Source organism: Pelecanus crispus, chromosome 5, assembly GCF_030463565.1.
Source record: "Pelecanus crispus isolate bPelCri1 chromosome 5, bPelCri1.pri, whole genome shotgun sequence".
Lineage (NCBI taxonomy): Eukaryota > Metazoa > Chordata > Aves > Pelecaniformes > Pelecanidae > Pelecanus > Pelecanus crispus.
Genome location: NC_134647.1, coordinates 25,988,905 through 26,012,755, shown reverse-complemented (window position 1 = coordinate 26,012,755; position 23,851 = coordinate 25,988,905). Strand labels below are relative to the sequence as shown.

The 23,851-nt window shown below is 40.5% G+C and overlaps 1 protein-coding gene across 1 annotated transcript in view; it reads right to left on the bottom strand.

Annotated features, from left to right (window-relative positions):
• Positions 1–23,319, bottom strand: part of MTX2 (metaxin 2) — a 34,945-nt gene extending 11,626 nt beyond the window's left edge. Inside the window, 4 exon segments of the mRNA XM_075710882.1 lie at positions 8,264–8,310; positions 9,287–9,334; positions 23,203–23,266; positions 23,269–23,319. Of these exon segments, the coding sequence (XP_075566997.1) occupies positions 8,264–8,310; positions 9,287–9,334; positions 23,203–23,266; positions 23,269–23,319 (210 nt within the window).
• Positions 23,320–23,851: the final 532 nt, after the last annotated feature.

Genomic DNA, 23,851 nt, shown 5'->3' with positions numbered 1-23,851 from the left:
AGGAGATGGTACTATCCCAGACTATGAGGGTTCACCCTAAGAAATAGGCCTTACAATTTGCATTGCTATCAGTGTACTTACATTCTTTCATTGATGTGACTGACAGGCTTTGGAAATTATTAGTACTAACACCACAGGAGTTTTTTACTTTTCCAGCACAGTGAATGCATTTCGTATGTATGGAAATTATGCCTTCTTTTAGGAAAAGAGATGGACAAGGATCGTGACCAATGCACTCTTATAAATATCCACTGCCAGAAAACCTCAAATTTTTTTCTGATGCATTCAATTAAATAAATTAGATTCGGGCAATAACTGATGTTAGACACTAAGTGGCATGAACTACTACCAAAATAGTTGTAATTGGCACAGATCAAAGAAATCCTACAGAGAATATAGGACAAAGCAGCAATTTTTGTGAGTCTTTATCTCAATGAATGCTTTAGCCCCGTGATCAAGGGAGGATTTGTTCCCTTTTTGACCACTCATGGAGAATGTCAAGAACCAGCACATTTGGTGTGCAGATGGTATCAGACCGCCATGGCTTCCAACTCTGATAAAAGATGCAGTGGAACACTGATTATTCCAGCGCAGAGCATCTTGTTTCCCTTTGGGTACACCTCACATATACAATTTGAGCATGCAAGTAAACCCTTGCTTTTCTTCTGAGAGAAACCATCAGCAAATGGGACTGCACTCAGCTCCTCTGAGTGCTTTTGGAGTGAAGGGCGAGAGATTGAAGGCTGAAACCACCCCAGTGCAGTTCTGCTGAGATTTATGAAGATATCAACACCCCTTCAAAGACATGGCATCAAAAGCCGAGCAGTCTGAAAGATCAAGGGCCCAGGCTTATTCTAGTACATCAGAGATTATTGCTAACATCATAAATTTGGCTGATCAACTTAAAAAGGGACTGAAAGGGGCCAACTGAATACCAAGTGACACATAAGCTACTTAATCAAGCCCTTGTGAAAATTCAACTAAAAACGGTAAGGAAGGCAGTAACAGCAAAACTAGAAACAAGACACTTAACTGAGCACAGCCTAACTGTTGTGGCTTGCAAAGATATTTGTAATACCAAAGAACAGCATTAAATTTCCCGCTCTTTTCTCCTCTGGGAAAAAAAAATGTACTAGCACAGAATGAACAGGGTGACTATTGTAGGCCACAACCTGGATCTCCTCCACCAGCTAGGATTCTCATGCAACAATACTACAGTAGTTGCAGTTCTTCAGAATAGGAAAAAAAAATAGCTCTGATGTCTGTAGTAAAACTGGTACACATTACTTCATCTGAAGTTTTCTGGTCCAAAGTAATCATAAAGATGTTCACTGAAAATGTTTGTTGATACTTTGAAAACAACTCTTCCAAACAAACTCTAAGCAGGGAAAGGAGAACTGAATTCCTGCTGGAAAGGGTAAACTTTTTTATTATGCTTAACACCTATCCAAAGAGTTAACTATTTGGATCAATTCATAAAGAGGAGGGATTAACATTCTTATTTCCCCTTGGCCATGTTACAGAAGATCAAGAGATGACTGCCCATTAGACTTTAAACAAATAAAGGAAACTTCATTCAAGCATAAATATACAGAATTCACTACAACTGAAGGACATCAAACCAAAACGCTCAGGCTTTTAAAAGGAATGAGTAATTTCATGGCTCATACCAGTTAATGCAGCATAAAACAAGGGTAATGAAATCTCAGATTGGGAAGAACTAAGTTTATTCCCCTGGCATCAGCAGAAGTTCCTCCTTTATCCGTATGTTCCAATGATTATTTGCAGTTCTCTAATTTTAAAAACAGGGGCCCAATTTCTTGTGCAGTATCGGCATTAGTCAATGACCGAAGCAGACACTTGGAAAACTGTCCAGTTTAGTAACTTATGCTCAATATAATGTCTGCTACAAAAACTCTTAAGTTATTTCTGGAACAAAGTGTGTCTTTTCTTTGGATGAGGTTAATGTGAGAAACAGGTAAAGGTATTAAAAAATAAAGATCTGGCTTAGTAGGGTCTGTCAGCTTCTGTCCCACGCATGCTCTCTGTCTCTCATCCGTGCAGGCTAAGTCTCCCCTTCCCACACTCTTCCAGCCTCTCTACCTGTAGCATCACCTACTCTTCCGGCACCTGGGAAGGGAAAGGAGAAATGTGAACAATCTATTTTTAGCAATGCTACTTCTCTTCTTCCAGACTGAAAGCACTAAGTCTACAAAGTTGCTACTGCCTCTGTACACTTTATTTTTAATGGGAGATTTGCCATAGACAAGGAGGTGGAGAGCTGCTGCAAGCCCATAACAAGAAACAGAGGAGAGGGAGGAAAAAAGGTGCCACCGGATGAATGATGTCTGCCCTTCCCTGCCCTCCCAATATTTACTGTTACAGACTAAGGAAGAAAGAGTGTGGGAGTGAGGACAACAAACTGAAGAAAAAGCATGGAGAAGCCTCTCGGTGCCCTTCCTGCCCTACTGAATGTTGATCCACACAGGACTATGGTTTGCATTGCACTGCCTTCTCCTCCCAGAGAGCAGTAGCATGAGCCACTCTGTTTTTAAAGTCAGCACGGAACAAGCCAGCTCATATTCTTGCTGCAAGAGAACGAAGCATCAGCAGCTATGTGAAAAGGGCTGATAGGAAGGCTTTGAGGTGAAACTTGTTACAAAATTAATCAACAATCTTATGCCTATCATTCATTTCAATCATGGCAGGTGACACCTCCTGCCAGAATTATGGAGCACACTTAAAACAGCAGCATTGCTTAAAGGACACAAACAACTTAAGGCTTGTTTTGTTTTCTTATAGCCTGCCAATTAAAATTCAAAATGTAGGTAGTACATTGGATTTCAATTATCTTAAAAAAAAAAAAATAATCAGAGCAATCACCTTTGTGCTGCTTTAGCACAGTTCAAAGGCCCAGAGCCCAGAAATCACAGCCAGCCACCGGGCAACTCACCCCACCCTCCCCTTCCTCCTCTCCCCCCTCCTCCTCTTCTCACACAACTGATATTCCCATCTCCGCTGCTGCCGCCGCCCTCGAAACAATGCAAGAAAGTGATGCCATTGTGTCTTCCTATGATGACAAGGATGGAAAATGACTGCGCATGAAACACAATGAGAAGGAATAAGAGAAGGGAGGGGGGAGTTTTGTATTTATTCCTACAGTTAATTGTTTTAGGTGCCATTTTTACTCTTGCTCTCCCTTCCTCTTTGCCCTCCCCAATAAGGAAGGGCTGTTTGGACACCGTCAGTTGGAAACATAACACACATCAGGCAGCGAATCACCCTGTCAGAGCTCCATCACAACGCTCTCCCCTTCCCCCTCAGTTCCCTCTCAGAATACTACATATGAGCAAACACATATACTCATTAAAAATGAGTTACAACTTGATGTAAATCATATCCAGATTGCAGTTTCTGAGATCAGAGGCAAGAATGAAATTACTTATGCCAAGACTCAAATAGTTCACAACTTACGTCCCCACATGAGGAGCACTATTTTCAGATGGCACGCTCCAGGCTTCATTTGAAGAAGATATATTCATGATTAGTTTTTAATAAAGAACGAGCCATTCCAAGCCATCTCTTATTCAGCAGCACTTCTAAAAGCACTCGCACAATACTGTTGTGAAGAAAGAGTGAAAGGCATTTTCTGTTTTCATTTTTACATTATTTCATGAGCATACAAAGGACAATATGTGATGACAACTAAAGAGTTATTCTCTACTTTATTGCAGGAACACATTTTAAAATTAAAAACCATGAACAAATCTACAGAATAATTCAGTTTTCATATCAAACAGCTGCAGACCCTGTAACTGAAATGGTGTGTCTAAGGTTATAAATGAAAACTGTTCAGTATCATTCTTTGAGTGACAGATTAAATTCCTAATCCAGTTATGGTAATGGCCACATTTGTAGTTTAACATAAATTAAGAGCTTAATTATATTTGTGACTATTTTAAACAAAATAACAAATTCCTTTGTACCTGTGAACGTAATTTATAGCAAAGCCACGTTCATTCTCCAAAACAATCTATTTTACACTGCAGCACAACACTGCTCTAATGGTATAATGTAATTCTTGTTGTAGAATGTGGAAAGAGTAGATTCACTGGTAGCACAGAGGTTTTGAAGATAAATGAAGATGCTATTCATTCAGGGGTAATTTCATCTTAGAACTATATGAAAGATGTTTCACTCACAAACAGTACCTGTATGGTTTGGGATTTAAGCATGTTTTCAGTTACAACACAATGCTGCTAGATTGATTATGTTGATACTGCATTTCTCATCATGAAGAATTCCAGCTTTTATTCTCTTTAAAAAAAAAGAGATTGTCAGATTTTCATTTCAGGACTAAGCCTTTGTTCAAGCCTCAGCAACAAGTTCAAATTTCTGCTAATGTTTTGTCTAGAGAAAAACCAAACCACAATTCATACACACACAAAAAAATATCTCAAATCTGTCGAGGGCAATTAATCATACACGATTTACACATTTATTTGATTATTTGTTGAAGTAAATAAGCAGTTGGTCTGTGTAACACAATTTTAAATTGCCCAAACATCCTTCTGTCATTCAGGACTAAGAACAGACAATTCTAAATGCCCTTTCCTGGAATATATTAAGATCATTTACAAGGACATCAATTGCACAAGCAATTAATACATATCTTAACATAGTGAGCTGCAGGCTCTATAACCTCAGGATAGCTATGAGAATTTCTACAATCCTGAACATTTTAGACAGCCTTTTAAGCAAGACTCTGAGACTACCTGCACAAAGACTTCAGAAGAACCTGTAATAATAGAGGCAGTCTCAACATCCACATTCCTCCTCCCTGCAAGTTGGAACAGTGCACAGAGATGCTCCATGCTACCATTTGAGGCAAGAGGCCTGGCACAGCACAGCTGTATTAACCCCCTCTCTCCTACTCAGCCACACTACTTCCACTCAGGCACTAAACAAAAAGACTTTAACCACACCAGGTGTCAACAGGGAGACGGGGCCTGGACAGGCTCTCTGCTTCAGACGGAAATATACTTTCCTGTGGTAATTCAGTTTTAATCCATTTAAAACTCCATTTTTCCCTGCTTGAAGTTGTGGAGTTGTTTTGTTATTGAAATATAGTTGTGTATTCGCTTCTGCTTTTTGGCGGCTTTTTTTACAATAAGACTGATAAGCAGGAATGCTGTATAATGGAAGCTGTACAATAAATAAGCAGAGAATGGTTTTAACCATGAGTCATGTTACCCAGGAGGTGTATATGTTTTCATTAACTTTAATGGGAACAGGGCTGAACATCTCACAGGAAGAACAGAGCCTTCACTCTATGTATAATGTTCTCTTTCCTGCAGCTGGATAATCATTACTGGTTAGTATTTTCCCTTGATTTTAATTCGTTTGCAGTGAAAATAAAACTTCATTCAATATCAAGATTTTGCAGCCTAAGAGCAAATGGGCTTCACTTTCAACAGGACTGTATAATACACTACTTCAAGTTAACAAACAAGGATTGCAACCACCAAGATGTGCCAGAGATAATGCACTAGCTTATTTGAAGTTACGTTGCATTTTCAGCAAATATAAAGAATCTGAACCCATTAAAAGACAAAGGAATCGTTAATTTATTCTGTTTCGAAGAACACCGGGCAGAAGAGGAATTAAAAAAAACAAACGGCAACAACAACAACATAAAACCCACCTAGCAGAATCAGCAGAGGTTCCACAAGGAATTTTTTTTTGGTTGGTTTGTTTGGTTTTTAACTATTGAAGGCACCACCACAGTTACTTAGGAATTCCCAGAAGACTCTGTCCTCCTCTCTCTTACCTGACATATAGCTATAGTCAGGAGTCCAGATTTCATTGCACAACGAGAAGTCCTAAGTCCAATCATTATTAAAACAGCAAGACTCAACCAACTTCCTACGTTCAATCCGCAGCCCTCACTACTCATTACTTCAAACAAAACGCCTGCAACAGTCTGTTACACCTACACTGACAGTAACTCGCTTTGCTGTCTGCTTGATCCGCTCTGTTGACAAGAGGTAAATGAAATGCCACCTGTATTGCAGAATCGTCAATTTTAAAAGTCAACTTTTACTCTCACTAATTACTTACTATGACATTGGATTTTATTCTTTATTTTATATGTAGCTATCTGCATATATGTCCTCTGAAAGCTATCCCAGAGCAGCATTATGAAGAGGTGCTGTAAGAAGATTTTGAGTAAGATCAGTTGCAGCACATTCAGAGTCTTGTTGTGAACCATGTTCCTTAAAGATTTGATGGTGGCTGACTCCACATGCTCTTTTGATCAGAGGGACACAAAATTCTGATGCATTTTCACCACATGGAAGTTCAACAAGCCATGAACAAGCTATGTATCTGCTCTGGTGATATTCATGTGCCCCAAATCAGTAACGGAGGAAAAGGATTGGCAATAGTGGGGAAAAAAGTCCCAGGTACCAGCTCCTATTTCTCCTCCTGTCCCCCATTCCCATTTCTTCCTCGGGAAAAGACATACTTCCCACCCCCCCAAAAAAACCCCAAAACTGCAAAAAGATATCCAGTAAGAAGATAAACAGGCTCTCATCAGAACAAAAAGTAAATTCTAAAACAGAGGAACTCAGCAATTTCCTTATGCAAAACACACCAGTATATTTAAAGCTTTCTGATCACTAAGCTAGTAATCCATAACTACAGATCCTGGTACAGTTTCAAAATGGATCCAAGACACCAAGGATAGCTATTCTTTCAGTCACAACCATGTTACACAGATTCTTCAGAACAGATATGATTCCCCAATACAAAACTGTTCTATAAAGTTTAAGATCAGATATCTACCACAGCCATATTTATAGTCATGGCTACTATCAGCTGTCCAGCTAGAGAATATTGAAGAAAAACAAGCTTTTTTAATATATTATAGGTAATTTATCATCTAAGTGACATGTATAGGATAACAATGGACAAGAAAGAATAAAGCAAAATGATGCATTAGAAAAGGATATTTTAGGGTTATGTTGTTGTTTCTTTCCTTTGTGTTTTAAATACAAGCCACACCTATACATATTGTTAGATGGTAAGAAAATGCATGACAACCACAAAAAATATGGTTGCTGGGGTAAAAAGGAACAACAAGATCAACCAAGCAACAAAAACACTTATTTGCATTACTGTAAGGTACAATATAAAACACACTGCCCAAACAAATAAACACTGCCTTATTTATTTGGTGTATCAAAGATGACTCATCTTTCCAGCAAAGGATAAAGGTACCTTCTTGCTGTGACAGAATTTACTCTTAGAAGTATTTTCTAGATTGCCAGACTGGGAGGACAAAAGTTAAGAGATCCTGGAAGTAGTTGCCATGATCAAATGATGCTAATCTTTTTAACGGCAATGTCAGTTACAGTCTCCAAGCGTCCTGCTTTGCCTAAATGAGATGCAACCTTTTTGGAGAGCCCTCAAAGACTCCTTGCTCTAGCTGCTCTGAGCTAGACCACACAAAAAGTAAGAAGGAGGGGAACAGTGCAATTCCCTACTACGCAAAGCGGCAGCAAAGTTGCTTTGAAGAACAGGATCCTTATAGACATCCTGCTCACCACTACTTCTGACAGCCAGGCCCTCTCTACTAAAGGAGAAAACATCCCCTCAAGATTTGGGGTTACCGAACCTAACAGGTTAATGGAGTTTATGCAGACTTCACAGCCACAGAGGTGCTTTTAAGTCAATTAGAGATGCAAGTTTGTCAATTATATGGACTATTTCTAAAAACCACACTGGATCTCAACTCTGTATACATGATGAAATTGAGAAAACCTATCAGAGACATATAGAGATTTGATGCCCACAGCATGAAGCAAATACGTTTGGGGCAGTATTAGCTTTGAGAATTAAATAACCAGCAAGCATCATGCAAGATGTTACAAGACAAACTAGCATACCAAGTGACAAAAAATGGGAACCGTGCACAGTTCCCAGAGTAGCTAGACAAGCAGATACTGTAAACATAGACCAACATACACATGAGTACAAGCAGCAGCACTCTATACAGGGCTCTCAAAATCCTCATGTCCTTTAGGCTCTGGCACTTCAATGACAATGTAAAGTATATCAGATGCAGGAAATAAGTCATTGATTTTGACAGAAATAATTCTTAAATTATTCATTTAGCTAAATACAGTTAACTTTAGCTAGATAATAATTCAAAAAATAAAATGGAATTAACATCTTTAGTTTAGAAAAGATGATATTTTACCTGAACAGCAAGGGAAGATGCATTATCAGAAAGCAAAATTTGTTCCTCTGTTGACAGAAAAAAACAAAAAACACAATTACAAAAAAACAGTGCCCATTTAGCTACTGACCTGTAACTGTAAGCCACTCTGGGTTGCATTTCTTATGCATAAAACAAGGAGCACATATATAATTATTATGCAGCTGGACTAGAAAACCTGTGATACAAATATTAAAAAAGGAAGAAGAAAAAAAAAAGAATGCCAGGAATATTTCTCCTGCAAATGCAATTGCATTTATCATACATTACCACCAATGTACAATAAAAAATGCTCACAACTAAAAATCAAATACTTGAGTTTTATGCCAATTACTCTTCTTCTAATCAAAGTTAAATAAAACCGCATCTTCATAACTCCTCTGGCTAAAAAGTAAAAGCATTCAGAAACGTATAAAAGCAGCTTGCAGTTAATATTGCACACTGTGTCTAGGTCTGTCACACAAAAGAAAGATGACAAGTTCACTGCAATAAAAATTCCATGCTTAGAAGACTAGGGCTGCTACCTATTAGTCTTCATTACTTTGCAGTCTTCTGACAACTGTAGCAGGCTGCTGAGCCCCAAATGGGGGCCATAATGTGATCTGATGATATATGAAGAGCTGCTAAAGGGAGCCTGAACCATCCTAGCCTATACATTTTAACAGTTCCTTTTTACTGAGAGCCCACTTTACCACAAGACTTCAAAAATCTGCTGCCTCAGCTATTGGTGCAGTAAATCTGCCAACTGTGCCTGCAACCACATCATTTTACACTGCCTAGAGCAGCCAATATAATGAGTCAATAATAAACCAAGGACCTTATAGGCCATGAATAGCTGGTTTATATTGGCAGATGCAAGCGTAGCTAAAACCTCTGACCAGACAAACAACACAAAGGACTCTTTTAACAGTTTCTGTGCTTCCTTGAGGTTAATTATCTTAGCGCATATTTAACGTGTTTTCTAAAAATAAAGTAATTATTAAATGCAAAAACCAGTGTACCCACCCTTCAGTTGCTGATACAACGCAGCATTTTCAGGCCAAGGCTCTGCGGCTGTGGAAAGAAGAGGAATTAGTTAAGCAAGCCAAACAACAACGTGCTTGCAGATGCTACCTGAACACGAACGTTACCTAGAGCAGGAACTCAAACTGCAAAGATGCTGATGCAAGACTTAACCTGCCCTAAAAACGTCCCAGTTTCACTCGCTTCTCCTGTACTTCTCTCCTGCTCGTAGAGGGACAACACAGAGCAGAAAACTAAATCCCAAAAGTTAATGTTGCAAGAAAAGCTAAAATTCAAGCTATGTTACAGAATGGCCTTGCAATTCTCAAGCAGCTAAAGCAGCTATTTTCCCTCCACCATAAAGACATCCTTGTGCACATTCCCATCACAATTCTGGCCACTCTCGAGAGCAACTATTTTTTAAGGTACTAAACAAAGAATCTGGAAAGAACAGAACAAGATACAGAAGAGAGAGGCACAAACCTCAAAAACAAGCGTGAAGAATGCTTTGGCGAAATGGAAAAGCTTTCTGCCTTTTGAAGTTGTGTCCTCACTGGTCCTACATAAGACCTACAAAGCCAGGTGCTCGGGCATGTCAGAAACCTACCCACCAAGACAACTGGGACTACCTATTGCTTTAAATGATGTACTGGTCAACCGTAAAAAGGGAATGTCAATATGCATTAAAAAAATTTTAAAAAAACTGCATCATCAGTTGTTCAAAACAGTTGGAACAGTTGTTAAAAAAAAAAAGGCAAGGAAATAAGAGACAATCACATTTTCCAGTTGAGAACCATTGTGCTTAATCTATCATACTCAACTTAAATTTACGGGATGGCAAAAATAGTAATCAGTACTGATTTACTGTTAATGGTAGCATTAAGATAACAGGTCATCACGTTGTTTTGTCTCCATTACCTTCCTTGTTAATGTCTGATTAAAAATATATTTTTAAATACCAATACAATACCCAAACTAGCTATTTGTAAACAACATTAATGCTCTGATCACTTTTTTTTTTTAAAGCAATAATGTCTATAAATAGCTATGTGTGGTTCAAACAGAAATATGCCACTGGCTTCAGTAAGGTAATTTTTTTGTGTCTTTGCCCTCAGAATTCAAAGAAAAAAAAAGCACAACTTTCTAACTATCATTCTTTTTGGATACTCATGAAGTATTAACTTTTATGGAAGTCACATAGAACTGTAAAGCTTGTAACACAGTACACAGTTTTGCAAAGGTCACTGCCTCTAACATTAAAGCACAGAGGCTATCAAAGCTATACTAGTATGGGCATGAGAAAGCAATGAATCATATTTAAGTGTCACAAAAAAATGTTTTATGTTTTGTCGCTGTTATTGGTTTTACACCCCTCCATTAAAGTTTTGCCCTGGAGTAAAAATTCTTGAGGTGGAAGTACATTTACTTCTTTAAATAAAAAGAGACTAAGATAGTGTCTGCGGTACTACAGTCTTAACTGTTTAAAATAATTTACCAAATATACATTTCTTCAGGTCCACTGAAGTCTTGCAAGAGCAAATGGAATGAGGAAATTAAGAATATATTACTATACTTTAGCAAACTTATCAGTGCTGGACTCTCAAATACTTACAGAAGTAACTAAGTCACAAAGGTACACTGATCTCGTGTATACTCCAGCCAACCAGTGAAAACATCCTTTTTACATGCCCAAAATGGTACAGAGAACTTCAAATTGCATGGGCCCATTTCTACTGAAAATTTTTGCCTGACCCTGTTCAGACTGAAATGTCTAATTCTTGGATTCCAGCCCAAACTGGAAGTGGCCTATTTTTACACAAGTACATGGCTGAAATATTTCAGGCCCACAAAAATCAAGTGAACTTTTCATTTTCCAACAGAAGAGCTAGGCATATTTCAAGAAATTCAAACACTAATTCCAGTCTGATCTTGGCTCTAAGCTATATGCAGCCATGGAGATATATATAAAACAGCTTCTTGGCACACAGAATCCAAAACTACACCGCTGCTAAGGCAGCCATATCCATGCTATAAACTAAAACACAAGCAGAATATTTTCTTAACTTGTTTGCCCTTATTGGCTTAAATTTTCCTTCCACATTCTACTGATCACACACAGATTCTCATGAACCATATCTGCTGACCCTAATTTTATTAGTCATAATATGAAGTCTTTATCCCATAGTCTTAGTACACAGGAGCACACACCCAACTTGAGGGAAGGAAAGGGCAAGGGTAGTTTAATATCTTTACATTTACTCATTCACAGTTGAGTTGTGTACTAATACAGGTCTTTTGACAAGTAAATGAAATTAGGACAAACAGCCACATGAAAATCTCAGCCTTCATTACTAGTACACCTTAAACTCCAAGTTTCAGCAGTTCTAAGACAATGAATGAATAATACCCCCTGCACTTGGCACCTGACGGTCTCCAGAGAGAGGTCACTGGCCGTGTTTGGACAAGGTGGACACATGTTCACGAGCCTTGAATTGAGGCCTTCAGTTCTTTGTACATAGACCAGATAAAAGATAATTGATGTTGCTATCACTGTACAGACTGGATTTTAAAACAATCGACTTCACATTAAGATTCATGTATTATTACTCATATCCTAGAAAAAAATATTCTGCAGCATGCATTCAGAATTGCGTGCAGCAGATCATGTTCAACGATACTGGAGGTACATACACAAAGCCTGTGTAATCCTCTGGAAATCAAAGAATTAAATACCCACTCACTGTCTGCCCACATCTTCCAATTTCCACTCACTTGCTTTCTTCCAAGATGTTTAGAGCATGAAATATTTTTTCCTGATGGAGCAAGTTTAAATACATGCTGCTACATGAGTTGTCCAGGTTCGCAAGGTGCAAGCTAAATTCAAGTATCAGTTCCCAAGCTGCCTTCGATTAGTTTTAAGGTGAAAACATGCAGCTAAAGGAGACCAGAAGCCCATTGGGGGAAGAGAGGAGGAGGAATCACTGAAGGGATGTCACATGCCTCCACAAGAGGAGAAAGTGTGTAACATCTTTAATGTACGGCAATGACTCTTGCCTTATGAATGTAGGTGAAGACATAATTTGTAGAATAATAGGCACTAATATTACACGCTGCTTCAGTTCTGTCATATTTCCAATCCATCAAGTTGATTAATGCTATAATAACTCCTCACAAACTTATCATTTGTGCATTAATGAAGTCAAATCCAGTTTATCCTTCGGCAACTATAATCTTCTGGTCTGTAGATGTTCGTTTCCCTGCTAACCACGGCTACTGTGGCGCTAGCTACATAAAGAGAAAATTAGCAAATGTGATGTCAATTCCGTTTCAGAAGCTTTCAACACAGAATCACATTTATGTGTTAGATCCTACGCAACAGACATTTTTATCATTAGCAGCTCACAGGATGATATAACTGCCTGGAAGTATGCCTTACAGGAACAGCTTCTCTACATATCTTATAATAAGGAACTATGGTTCTTCCTTCTGCCTCCATAATCAGAGGAATTACTACTGTGTGGTTTTCAATGGGTCTGTCTCTCAGGCCTGCAGTCTTTAGTGAAAGTTGTCTTCCCACCCTACCGAAACTTTTCCCATGCTTAATGAATTCAAATATTTAATCTTTCATGTGGATTGTCTGCTGTTTGTTCCAGACAAACATCATACTGTTGCCTTTCCCCACTTCTCCTCTACCATACTGCTTGTTTTAATGCCAGTTATAGGAAACAACCATCTGTGGGATCAGTCCTCCTGGTTAAATTTGTCTGAAATGAGCTTTGAGTTCAAAAGTTACTGGGAAGTGAGAATTAAAGGGAGATGGACACAGAAAGCATCACTGCATAAGCCTTGTTATCCTAGGAACTGAGAATTCGGCACATGCTTTGGTTTTGTGGATGACTAAAAATGCATGAAAATTTCACTAAGCTCAATGTGTCTGTTAGTCAAAGTGGTTTACTTATTAACAGTTTAGCATAGAAAATGCAGATTTCAAAATGTTAACAGGGGTCTTAGGTGTCAAATTAGACTTTCAGAAGAAAATTCTGTGAACTGGTGCGTCGTATGTTCCCAGTGGAGTTTTAATTATTCAGGTTTGCAACTATCTATTAAAACAGATTCCTAGACTCGTCACCTGTCATGTCAGAGAATGACTTAGAAAATACATCATCTCTGCTTTACAAAAAAAACTTCCAAAACACAGAATGAGTCACAACAGTCACATCAATATTCTTTGCCACTAAAAACGTATTGCATTAGGTGTGTTTTTCAGATTTTGTGGTGAAATGTTTTACTTGAGCAACATGAAGGCCAGGGACAGATATTCAAATAGCATTTTGATTTCAACCGTTCCAGCTGTTTCAGACTGCCATTTCAATAAGACGACTTTATCCACCCAAATACTTTTGGGACAGCAAGAGAGAAGAATGCACATATGCTGTAAGAAGAGATACTTAAGAGCACTGGACCTCACTATCAGGAGGGGATCAGCAGCTCACCTGAGGCCTACACAAATCTCAGCTCCAACTAATGCTCTCAAAACAGGACATACTATACTTGCACAGAGGTGAACTTTAATCCAAAGAATGAGAGGCTGCAATAACATTCCCCCACTAAATTCTGTGCAAGAGGAAGCACCACATTCCCAAGATACTCTACAGTGCCTCAGCCCCACCAACTCCTTGTCCAGGCTGTTCAGAGTCTCTTTATGAGTGTACAAAACTCTGTTTCAACTCCTACACTCTGAGTTACTGGGAACTATTCATCCTGTGCCAGTGCTGCCTGGATAGATTGGGGAAACAGACATTTTCATCCACCTTCCCCAAGCAGCTTTATGATGATGAAAGAGATGTAATGAAATAAATGGTTTACAGTTACGCCTTTAATCCTGTTACTTAAAAAAATAAGACTCTGACTGTGAAAATGAGAAGACACGAAATATTCTGCATGTTAAATTGTGGAATATGCTAAACAATAATTTAGCCATTTCAGCAGTCTAGTATGAATAGCCAGTTTCAAGCAGTAGGGTATGTGGTGCGGTTTGCCCTGCTAGTCTACCACTCATTTAGCACACTTGTTGTCAAGCTGCAGCATTCTTGAATATCAGCCACAGACAAATGCCAGAGACCTCTGGATCCAGGCATCAAGATGTTCCCTCCTGCATGGAAAATGAAGTTATCAACAGGTTAAAAGTTTTTGTAGGAAAACACTCAACTTGAAATTAGGTTGTTCCCAGCTCTTAGCAATACTACAGAATTTCGGCGGGGCAAGAACATTTTTGGAAGGCAATGCAGATAGAAATAATTTTCTATTATAAAACTAGCTTATGCCTATTAAGAATCAAGGCTAAAGAATTAACGCTGAATGCTAGTATCCTGTTGATAATTTCTCAAGTACTGAAACTATACAGTGAGAAGTAAATCAAGACAATCTCTGCCCCAAATCTCCTATAAACTAAAATTTACTGCATTCTCAGTATGCCAGCAATTTATCCTTTGATATCTTCTTTCCCTTTGATATCTTCTTTCTGCTTCTGTAAATGAGGTACTCGGACGACTAACCATCTCTTCCATGCAGTTCACTGCGTGCTGTTGTGTAGGTGAGGCTAGGACCTAGCCCAGGAACATTTGATCTTCTCAGACAGAGCAATTTCCTGAAATGTTAAGAAGTTGTTTATGGATAGTATAGAAATAAAGACTACTCCTTCTCTAAAGTTACCACATTTGCATGGATCAGTTTCCTTTCTGTTATGTTCTTCTTAAACACTTGGATATTAAACTTCCATAAAAAGGAGGAAAGCTAAAACATCTGTATTTACCAGTTTGGTTCACATGGCATTAAAGGCCTGTTAAAACAACCAAGAGGCAAGATATCCTTTATTAAAAACAAAAAAAAAAGTTGGCATTAATTTGAATCACTGTATTGCAATATTACAGCTGGAGAGATTAACTTACACATTATTTCCACATAGTTTCCTTCAGCCTCTCCCTAGGTACAAATGTGATTAAATTATAATGAGATACCTCAAAACTGTTTTCTCACAAGAGTAAACACTAAAAAAATTTAGTCTTACATCTGGGCAACATCTACATCCAACAACATTACTTACAAGTCTCCAAACATTATGCAGCAAACATTATAACAATCAGCAGGAAAACAGTTACCCTTTTTGGTTTCCCAGGACTGGTGCTAGGGCGGGATTTGCTGCTCACTGTTCTAGATGAGGTAACCCAAAGAAAACCACACAGAAAGCTATCCCACAGACTCCACAAGGAAAGAGGATTATTAGCTGCTTGATGTTAAGGTGCATCAAAAAGAAGCAGATGATGACTTCATTCTCTTTTCATAATACAAATTGGTCATATTTTCAAGTAGCAATATGTTGTTTAAAAAGAAAATGACAGGAGTTGATGTGTTTCTATATCCTTATTACAGGAAATAAGTGGAGGGGTATCTTTTGATTAGCATAGTGAAGCTGCAGCCACTTTGGAACCAAAGCAGTTAAAAATATACATCTCATACATTAACTGTGATCAATAAAGGAAGTATGAGAAAATTGTGAATTAGCTGCCTTAAGACCCACCAGTTCAACCCACCCACACTGAGTACAGATCAATTTCATGTAATTGGCCTGATCCTGTAAACTAACAAGGGCCAAGAAAAAATGAAAGCATCAGCAACTCCCCGGCTCTGCTGATAAAGGACCAAAAACTGTTTCACGGTGCCTTGCCAGATGAAAACTGACTTTCACACAAGTTAAACAGTACGCATTAAATCATGTATCAAATAATTACATCATTTGCTTAAATCCATCCCAGACCTCCTTCATAGAGATATTATAATTCAGATAAATCATGACTGTTCAGTAATTATTGATCAAGCAGACTGTCAACGTAAAGACTCAATCTCAGCAGCAATTCTCAAACTTGAGTTTCCTGTGGCTGCACCACTAAGAGAGTCAGCGTGCGACGTTACTGCAGCAGCCATTTAGCATGACACAATCTGCTTCTTTGCCCTCCAAGAAAGCTATTAATTGCATGTATTTAAGCATTAGTCCAATTCTGTTACTCTCTTTGAGTTGACTCCAGAGCGTGTACATCTGCGATTCAATCCTCCAGGGTGCTCAGCGCTCTCACTGCTAGGGGAGGCCACAGGAGGGAGATCGCTCAGCATCTCCACACTTGGAGAATCATGCCTCCCATCAGGAGCGGAGGCCAAAAAATCTCAACAAAATCAAATCCATAAATAAAAGTTGTTCCTAAATCAACATCTGGATTTCTTCAGAAAAATCAGAGAGTGTGCCAGCTAAATGATCTCAAAAGATTTATTTATAAGGTCCTGACAAGCTGGAGCTATTTTACTTATTCCTGATATTCAGCACAAATGCTCCATCTCGAAGAAGCTCTGTAATTCTTAATTGTAGCTTTTTATAGACCTCTAAATCAATCCCTTCCCTTTGTGCCACTTAAGTCCCTTGCCCCTCTTTGGCCCTGATTCAAGAAGTGAAACTTCAAGCACAGGAGCTGTGAAGAGTAGGACAGTGGAGGCATGACACTCATGAATACCTTAAGCGCCTTACTGGACTGGGACATTTCTTAGCCATGTTATCTACATTTGTATACTTTAAATCAGTCCTTTGAAAGCTCTCTTGGACTGAGATCCCCTCTTCTCTGTGGTAGCCTGAACTACTCCTCCCCTAAGGATGTTTGGCAAGCAGTCTGAACACCACTTCTGCAAGGTGCCCAAAGGAGCTCCCTGCTTTCTCATCCGCAGTGCCCCTACTCTGATCTGCAATAGAGATCCTACACATCTGTCCCACCAGACAGGACCTCAATATCTCACACCTGCTCCAAAAGCTACTCCCCACACACACAGTTCCTGCTCACCCAGCCCCGGCCCCTCTGGCCTTTCGTTAAGGCTCCTCTTCATTCTCTCTTTCCTGTCTTGCCCTGAGCACAGCAGTACCAGGAGATACAAAATGATGACAACAGAGACTCTCTGTGCCAGAGTCTTGCAAAGAGGCAAGAAGAGCTGAGATCTCTAGGCAGGAGAGCTCTGCAGGGTAGAGATGCAAACAGCACTGGTGCAGTCAGCCAGCCAAGCACTGCCACTACCAAAGGCAAGATGCTGCTTTAGGGCTCACAGTCTTCAAGTCAGCCCAAAACAGACAATGGTATTTGCAATTGCACCTCTCAGGCTCTTCCTCACCTCTGGGAAACACTGCAAACTCCCTGCTTCAAAATCTGAAAACGTTTATCCTGCTCTCTTAATCATAACCTCACAGTGTTCCTCATTTCTTTTCCAAGGCTTTCAGTGAACGCACTCCAGTGCATCCAGGAGTTTCTCCAATATGGCATTCAAATGCAAAAAAAAAAAAAAAAACCCACCACGTGCAGATGGACTTTCAAAGTTCTTGCAATGGATGCAAGCATTACATTGGCTTCAATTTCATGATAAAAGAGCTAGAAGGCAGAACTGTTAAAAGTTCCCAACTCCCAGAATTTTTACTTTCCAATTCAATATGCACACTGCAGTTTTTTGATTGGGCTTTTTTTCCCCTAAATGAGATAATTTTTCCTGCATTATTTGCAGTGCCACTGTAACTTTTTCCTTTGATGCTTCCAATCCTTCCTACATATTTCACAGGTTTTACTACTACATGTAACTTCTTCCAGTTTGTATTAAAACATCCATGTTCACATGACATCTATGTTGTCTTCTTAATAACTAAAGACCAGAATTTAAAAATAATAATAATAAAAATTTCAGAACCTGGTGTGGACTTTCTCTCTGTCCTCCCCATGGCTTGCATGCAGCTGCAGCTTCTCACTCACTTTCAAAAGACAGAGCTGAAAACACCCAGCAACACAGCAACATGCTGTGTTCTCTTCAACTAGAGCAAAGGAGGACAGCAACCAAGCTCGCTCTTTCATTCTTGTTTTGAAAAGGAAGCGGCTCATAGGGTCCAAACGTACAGGAAGAGACCAGGTTAGTGCTTAGGGACAGTCAGAGAACAGAGCATCCACAGACCAGAGAGAAAAAAGGAGTGAGAAAGAGAAGAAAAAATCTGGTTCCTCCCCAAAGCTGTTCTTCTATGACCTCTTGTGAGCCGAACAGTTAGGCTCCTAAACAGCACTCATATCAAAATCATTCTACAACTGATGAAAGCTCACTTGCAAATCAAACTGGACAGTATCAAAACACGTTACTTTTTGTTTACTAATTTTGTTGCCATTATTTCTAGAGCAATCTTATTGCTGGCATGAGAAAAGGAGATACTACTTTAGTAGAAAACATGCAACAATAAAATGCTGATTAGAGGAAAAACTGCTTAGTCTGAATGGAGCCAGAAACAACTATAGAAGCATACTCTATTATAAACTGTAATTATATTGCTTCTTAAAAACAAGAAATAACAATATCTCAAAATTAAATATGTCCTGTATTATAATAATTGTGAAAGAAAGTAATTTTTCCCCTCACCTAAAAAGATTAGATAAGCAATCCACTCAAAGGATTGGTTCAAATCAAGTCATAAAACTATGTGTCTGAGCACAAATTGGCAAGAGCAGCATAAGAGACTTGTTTATTGAAACTGAACAAGAGTTAAAGGGATTTCTCTTAGTTTGATTACAAAACAAAAAAAACACATGTAAAAGAACACTGTAAGATAAAATCATGCAGCCTCACAAATTTGATATTTTCAAATCACCTCTTTCTGACTGCAAGCACTTCTGCAGCAGGCTTAAACAATCTGTGCTGCAGACAACCTATTATTAAGCAACAATAACTATTTTTTCCACCTTACATGTGCAGGAAATGTTAACATTCACCTATGCACATTTTGATGCACAAAATGCACACTCAGTTTAAATTTTATGTCTTTATGTGCAGGAACAGTTTAGGTGGTCAGGTTTCATTCCCTATGTATTTGTTCTCAGCCAAATTGCAGCTTGTCTCAATACATAAAACATGCACGTCAGAGATCTATTTTTGCTCTGGCATGTCACATTGGAGGTAGACTCACTAAGAATGTAAAATATCTAAAGGCAGAAGGGCATCTGTTTTTCAAATGGCATTCATTTCCCTTAGTATTAAAACTAGCCTAAGACCCTTGGACGTAACTCAACGGCAATAAACAGAACTAATTTTCCAGAGATCAAAGGACAAACAAGGATATTATTTTCTCTCTTTTGATCGCTGATCTAAAACTAATGTTTTGGGGGAAAAAAAAGTAAAGCATATTGAGTAATTTAGTGATCAATTAAACATCTTTTCAACAATATTTTATAGATGATTTGAGCAGTCAGCTTCTCAAAACTACTAGAGTTAGAAAGATTAATGTTCTGGTCCACTTGAAAGCTGGCACTCTAATTCTTCTTACAGTATAAACACTCATTTCCTATCCTGTTAATATGTGATTGATGCTGAGCTACTCTAAACAAATTCTCTACCATATTAGCCAATTAATATTTTCTACAGTTCAGAAATAGATGATTTAAAATGTGACTTAACATGCTTGCAGTTCATGAAGCTATTGAAATATTTGTTTATTATCCCTGAGACACAACATCAACCTCTTTATATTTCTGAATAAGCAAACAGTTGAATGGCAGTAAAGCAAGTGTTTTACTCCACATAAGTGATTCAGTCATCATTTTGTATTTAATCCTTAATGCATTACAGCAGCTCGCTATGCTCAGCATGTTCAGGTGAATGCATGTCGCACAGAGAGGGTGCTGAATTAGTGCAGCATCCCAAGCCAGCTGAGCAACTGATGGTCAGAGAACAGCTGAGGTTGGAAGGCACTTCTGGAGGTCCAGGGTCAGCTGCAGCAGGTTGGCCAGGGCCATCTCCACTTCGGTGCTAAGCATCTCCAATGATGGAGACTCCACAACTGCTCTGAGCAACCTGCTCCAACGTTAAACCACCCTCACAGTAAAAAAAGCTTTTGTTACGTTCAGATGGTATTTTCTGTGTTTCAATTTGTGCCGAGACAGTGAATAGGCACAAGAGAAGTGAATGGATAAGGTGCAGGAAAGGTTAAGATAGGTACTACTTAAAAAAAATAAAAAATTCTAATACATACACAAGGAAGTCAGTGTGTAAAAGAAAGTTATGACCCTCTTCTCTACTAAAACCCTCCCCTCAGCTTTTAAAACACTTCTAGAAAATGAGCTATGCTGGGATTATTGTCTTTAAACACCTGCATGCAAAGAGCCATGCTTTATAGCTGTTACATGTTAAAGCAGCGGTAGTTCACTCCAACTGCCATGACAAAGCAACCATCTTCATGAACAGGATCCTCCATGACAAGTCAATCAAATTTTGGTTTTATGGATGTGGAAAAAATTCTCAATCATTCTTGCATTTCCATACATACATAACAGAAAGACAGTATTCACAACCACAGATATGGAATAAGACGCTATTAAAACAAATGTCATTGTTAAGTGTTATGTTTTCCTTGCAGATACACCATTTTTTTCCTCTCAAATATTCTCACATTTGAGGGACATTTATATCTTTTTGGTACCAGAAGGAAATATTCTCTGTCTGTGCAATGTCTCAGGAAATCTAGAAGTGTGGTGGGTATTGGCCAAGATCCTGGATAACTTTTTTTTTTTCCCCCTAGAAAAATCTTTCATATGAACAAATTGAGATTTTGCTGTTATTTAGTTTCAGCCTGGGACTGGTACATAATACAGATGAGCTAGGAAGGCCACAACCCACTGGCAAAGGTATTTTTTATTTTCAAGGCAGATAACTGCTTTTGACACTGAGTTGCTTTTAGGATAGCAAAGGCAATGTCATAATTTGGTTTTAAAGAATGATTCAGTGGACAGGTCTGCAACAAGGATTTGTACTGTAGCCTGAGTCACAGTAAGTAGCTCTGTATCCAGCAGAAGTACAAGATTAATAAAATAAGCACCAACCATTTCTGCTCTGCAAAAATAGAGCAGCATTGCCAGTATTCTTCTATTACATGCCTACATATTATTTTACCTATACAAAGAAAATGAGCATCACTCAACCTATGACCAACAGGTGAAAGATAAGGTGCTACTGTTTTAAGCTTATTAAACTGTAGGAGGGTCAAGAAGTACTTGAGCTGCTCTGATGCCCTCAAAGCATGACCTTAATAGCACAGTTGTTAACACAAGAGTCTAAGAGTACTGTAAGCAGCATGCAACTACCCCGAAGGGGAGGCAAGAATCTCTCCAGGAACAGAGGAAGAACGCTTCAGCAAGGAGGGGAAAAGCCAAGTTGTTGCAGTACTTTGTCTTCTTGCTTCCAGTTTTTCAAACACGCATTTTCCTTACACTATATTTAATTTGGATCTGTCATTGCTGTATTCCACAACAATTTGCTTGTTTAGCAGGAAGTTGCTGCCAAAAAAAACCAGCACCTTCAACAGGAAGGCAATGAGATGCCTACATACAGTACAGTTTTGAGTTTGTATTTGTACTTCGAGAAAGAAGTAAATATCAGCAAGCTGTCACTCTCAAATATTCATAAAGGTCACAGAGCAGAGGAACGCAGCAGAACCAACACCTACTCACAGATGTCATGATCCTTGTGTTTCACAATATAAATCAAAGATGCTAAAGAGATCCTAAAGGCTAGTAAATGGCATGAAGCAATGCTGATCGTAACCGTATTCTTCACATCCTGAGGATCCAGGGCTCTGGCCCTTAGCACATTTAGCACAGCTTATGCTACCATCTATGAATTAACGAATGCCAACCCAAGAGCCCAGTACAACTTTCAAGCTTGTCTATGGGTACCTCTATACACCCAGATTCAAGATCCACCACCTTCACTTTACCCACCACACAGGGACAAGCCTGCTCTGTAAGCTGTACATTCATAGTAGAGAATCCAACTTGGACTCTTACGCTGGGGCCTCTACCAAGTGGCAGAAGACCCAGCTCCTGGGACAAAACACTGGCTTCCTCCTCAACAGGTCAGTAGCACCTAAAATGCTGTTTCCTTGCAGTATTTATTGCTTGCGAGGTTGTGTAGCAGCAAGAAATCAGGAATAGAGAATAACAAGTAAGGAGAAACTGGCCAATGCACTGATTTTCAGCGTGCAACATACTAAATGTGTTTTAAACTTCCTAGCCAGCAATTATCCTAGGTGCATGTTTTCTTTTTCCTTGAGAGCAGATTAATATCATTTTTTGCTAAATAACTCCACAGTGACACGCATTTCTGTTTTATGACAAGGCTCACATCCAGTTTAGGCGGCCCAGCTGCAGCAGATCCCAAGAGCACCAACAAGTAGCAAAGGCACCGTTAACGCTTCTCAGCTTCACAAGAGCAACACAGGAAACACGGCACGCAGCCCTGGGGAGCAGGGCGAGCACGGCACCGCACCGAGCTCTCCCACAGAGCAGGACTCAGCTCCAGCTGCTGCAGTTATAAATACGATGCAGTTTTTTGGACCACTGAAGAAAAATGTGTAGTTTTAAAGATAGAGAAGCTGTTAAATCAAAGGAAAGACGTGCCCTAGCACAGCTAGGGGTTAGGGACCCCACAAAGGAGGGGACCTGGTGAGCCTGCACCGCTGTGCTCCGTGGGGGCCGTGCAGGGTGACCTGCCCGCGCCTCGGAGCGCCAGGCGGGCGACGAGAGGGCAATGGCGCCCAGGGCCGAGCCCCGCACAGCACCCGACTCCCGCGGCCCGCCGCCAGCCTTCCACAGCCGCCCCTCCCCGCGGCTCGCTCCCACGGCGCCCCGGTCCCGTCCCGAGGGGTCGCCCGGGGGACCGAGGCCGCCAGGGCCTGGCTCCGCACCCCGGCGCGGCGGCCCCCGCTCCGCCGACACCCTCAGGCCGCGACCCGGCGCGCAGCGTCTGACACGGAGCCAGGCCCGGCCCGGCCCGCGGCGTCCCGCCCGCCCGCGCCCGCCCCCGCCCCTCACCGGCCAGCTGAGTCACGAAGGCCTCGGCCACCAGCGACATGTCGCGAAGGGCGGGCGGCGGCAGGCCGAGGGCACGCACAGGAACTGGGCGCCGCGCCGCCGCGGCAGCAACTGCATCCGGGGCCCGGCCCGCCCCCGCCGCCCGGGGCGGGGCCTGGCTCCCGCGGGCCCGGCGGGGCCGCCGCTTGTGCGGAGCGGAGCGGAGCCGCGCCTCGCTTGCGGCCCGTAACGGGGAGGGCAGGGGCGCTCTGAAGGACGTCTACGAATAAAGCGGTTTTCGGGAGCTCCTCAGTCAGGCCAGTGTGAGGCAGAACCCCTTCGAGCCCGCGTCCCGCGGGAGCGTGATCCGGGGCCCAGCGGCATAGCTCGCCGTGGGGTAGGAATTCTCTTAGCTTGGAAATACAGTCGCAAGGGGAGCGAGAACGAAACTCCAGTCGGTCAGACGGTGGCAAGAAACGCTGGCCGATATCACGACAGATGAGAATTTTTACCACAAGCCCTGTGGCCGTGGCTTCTCGGGGAGCGGCGGTTTGCTGCCGCGCTCGCGCCAGGCGCCCGGGCCTTCAGCAGGGTGAAGCAGCAGGTGGCTGCAGCAGCGCGGGCGCCTCGGCTCCCTTCGGCTAGAAAAATGGAATTAGCGTATGCAGAA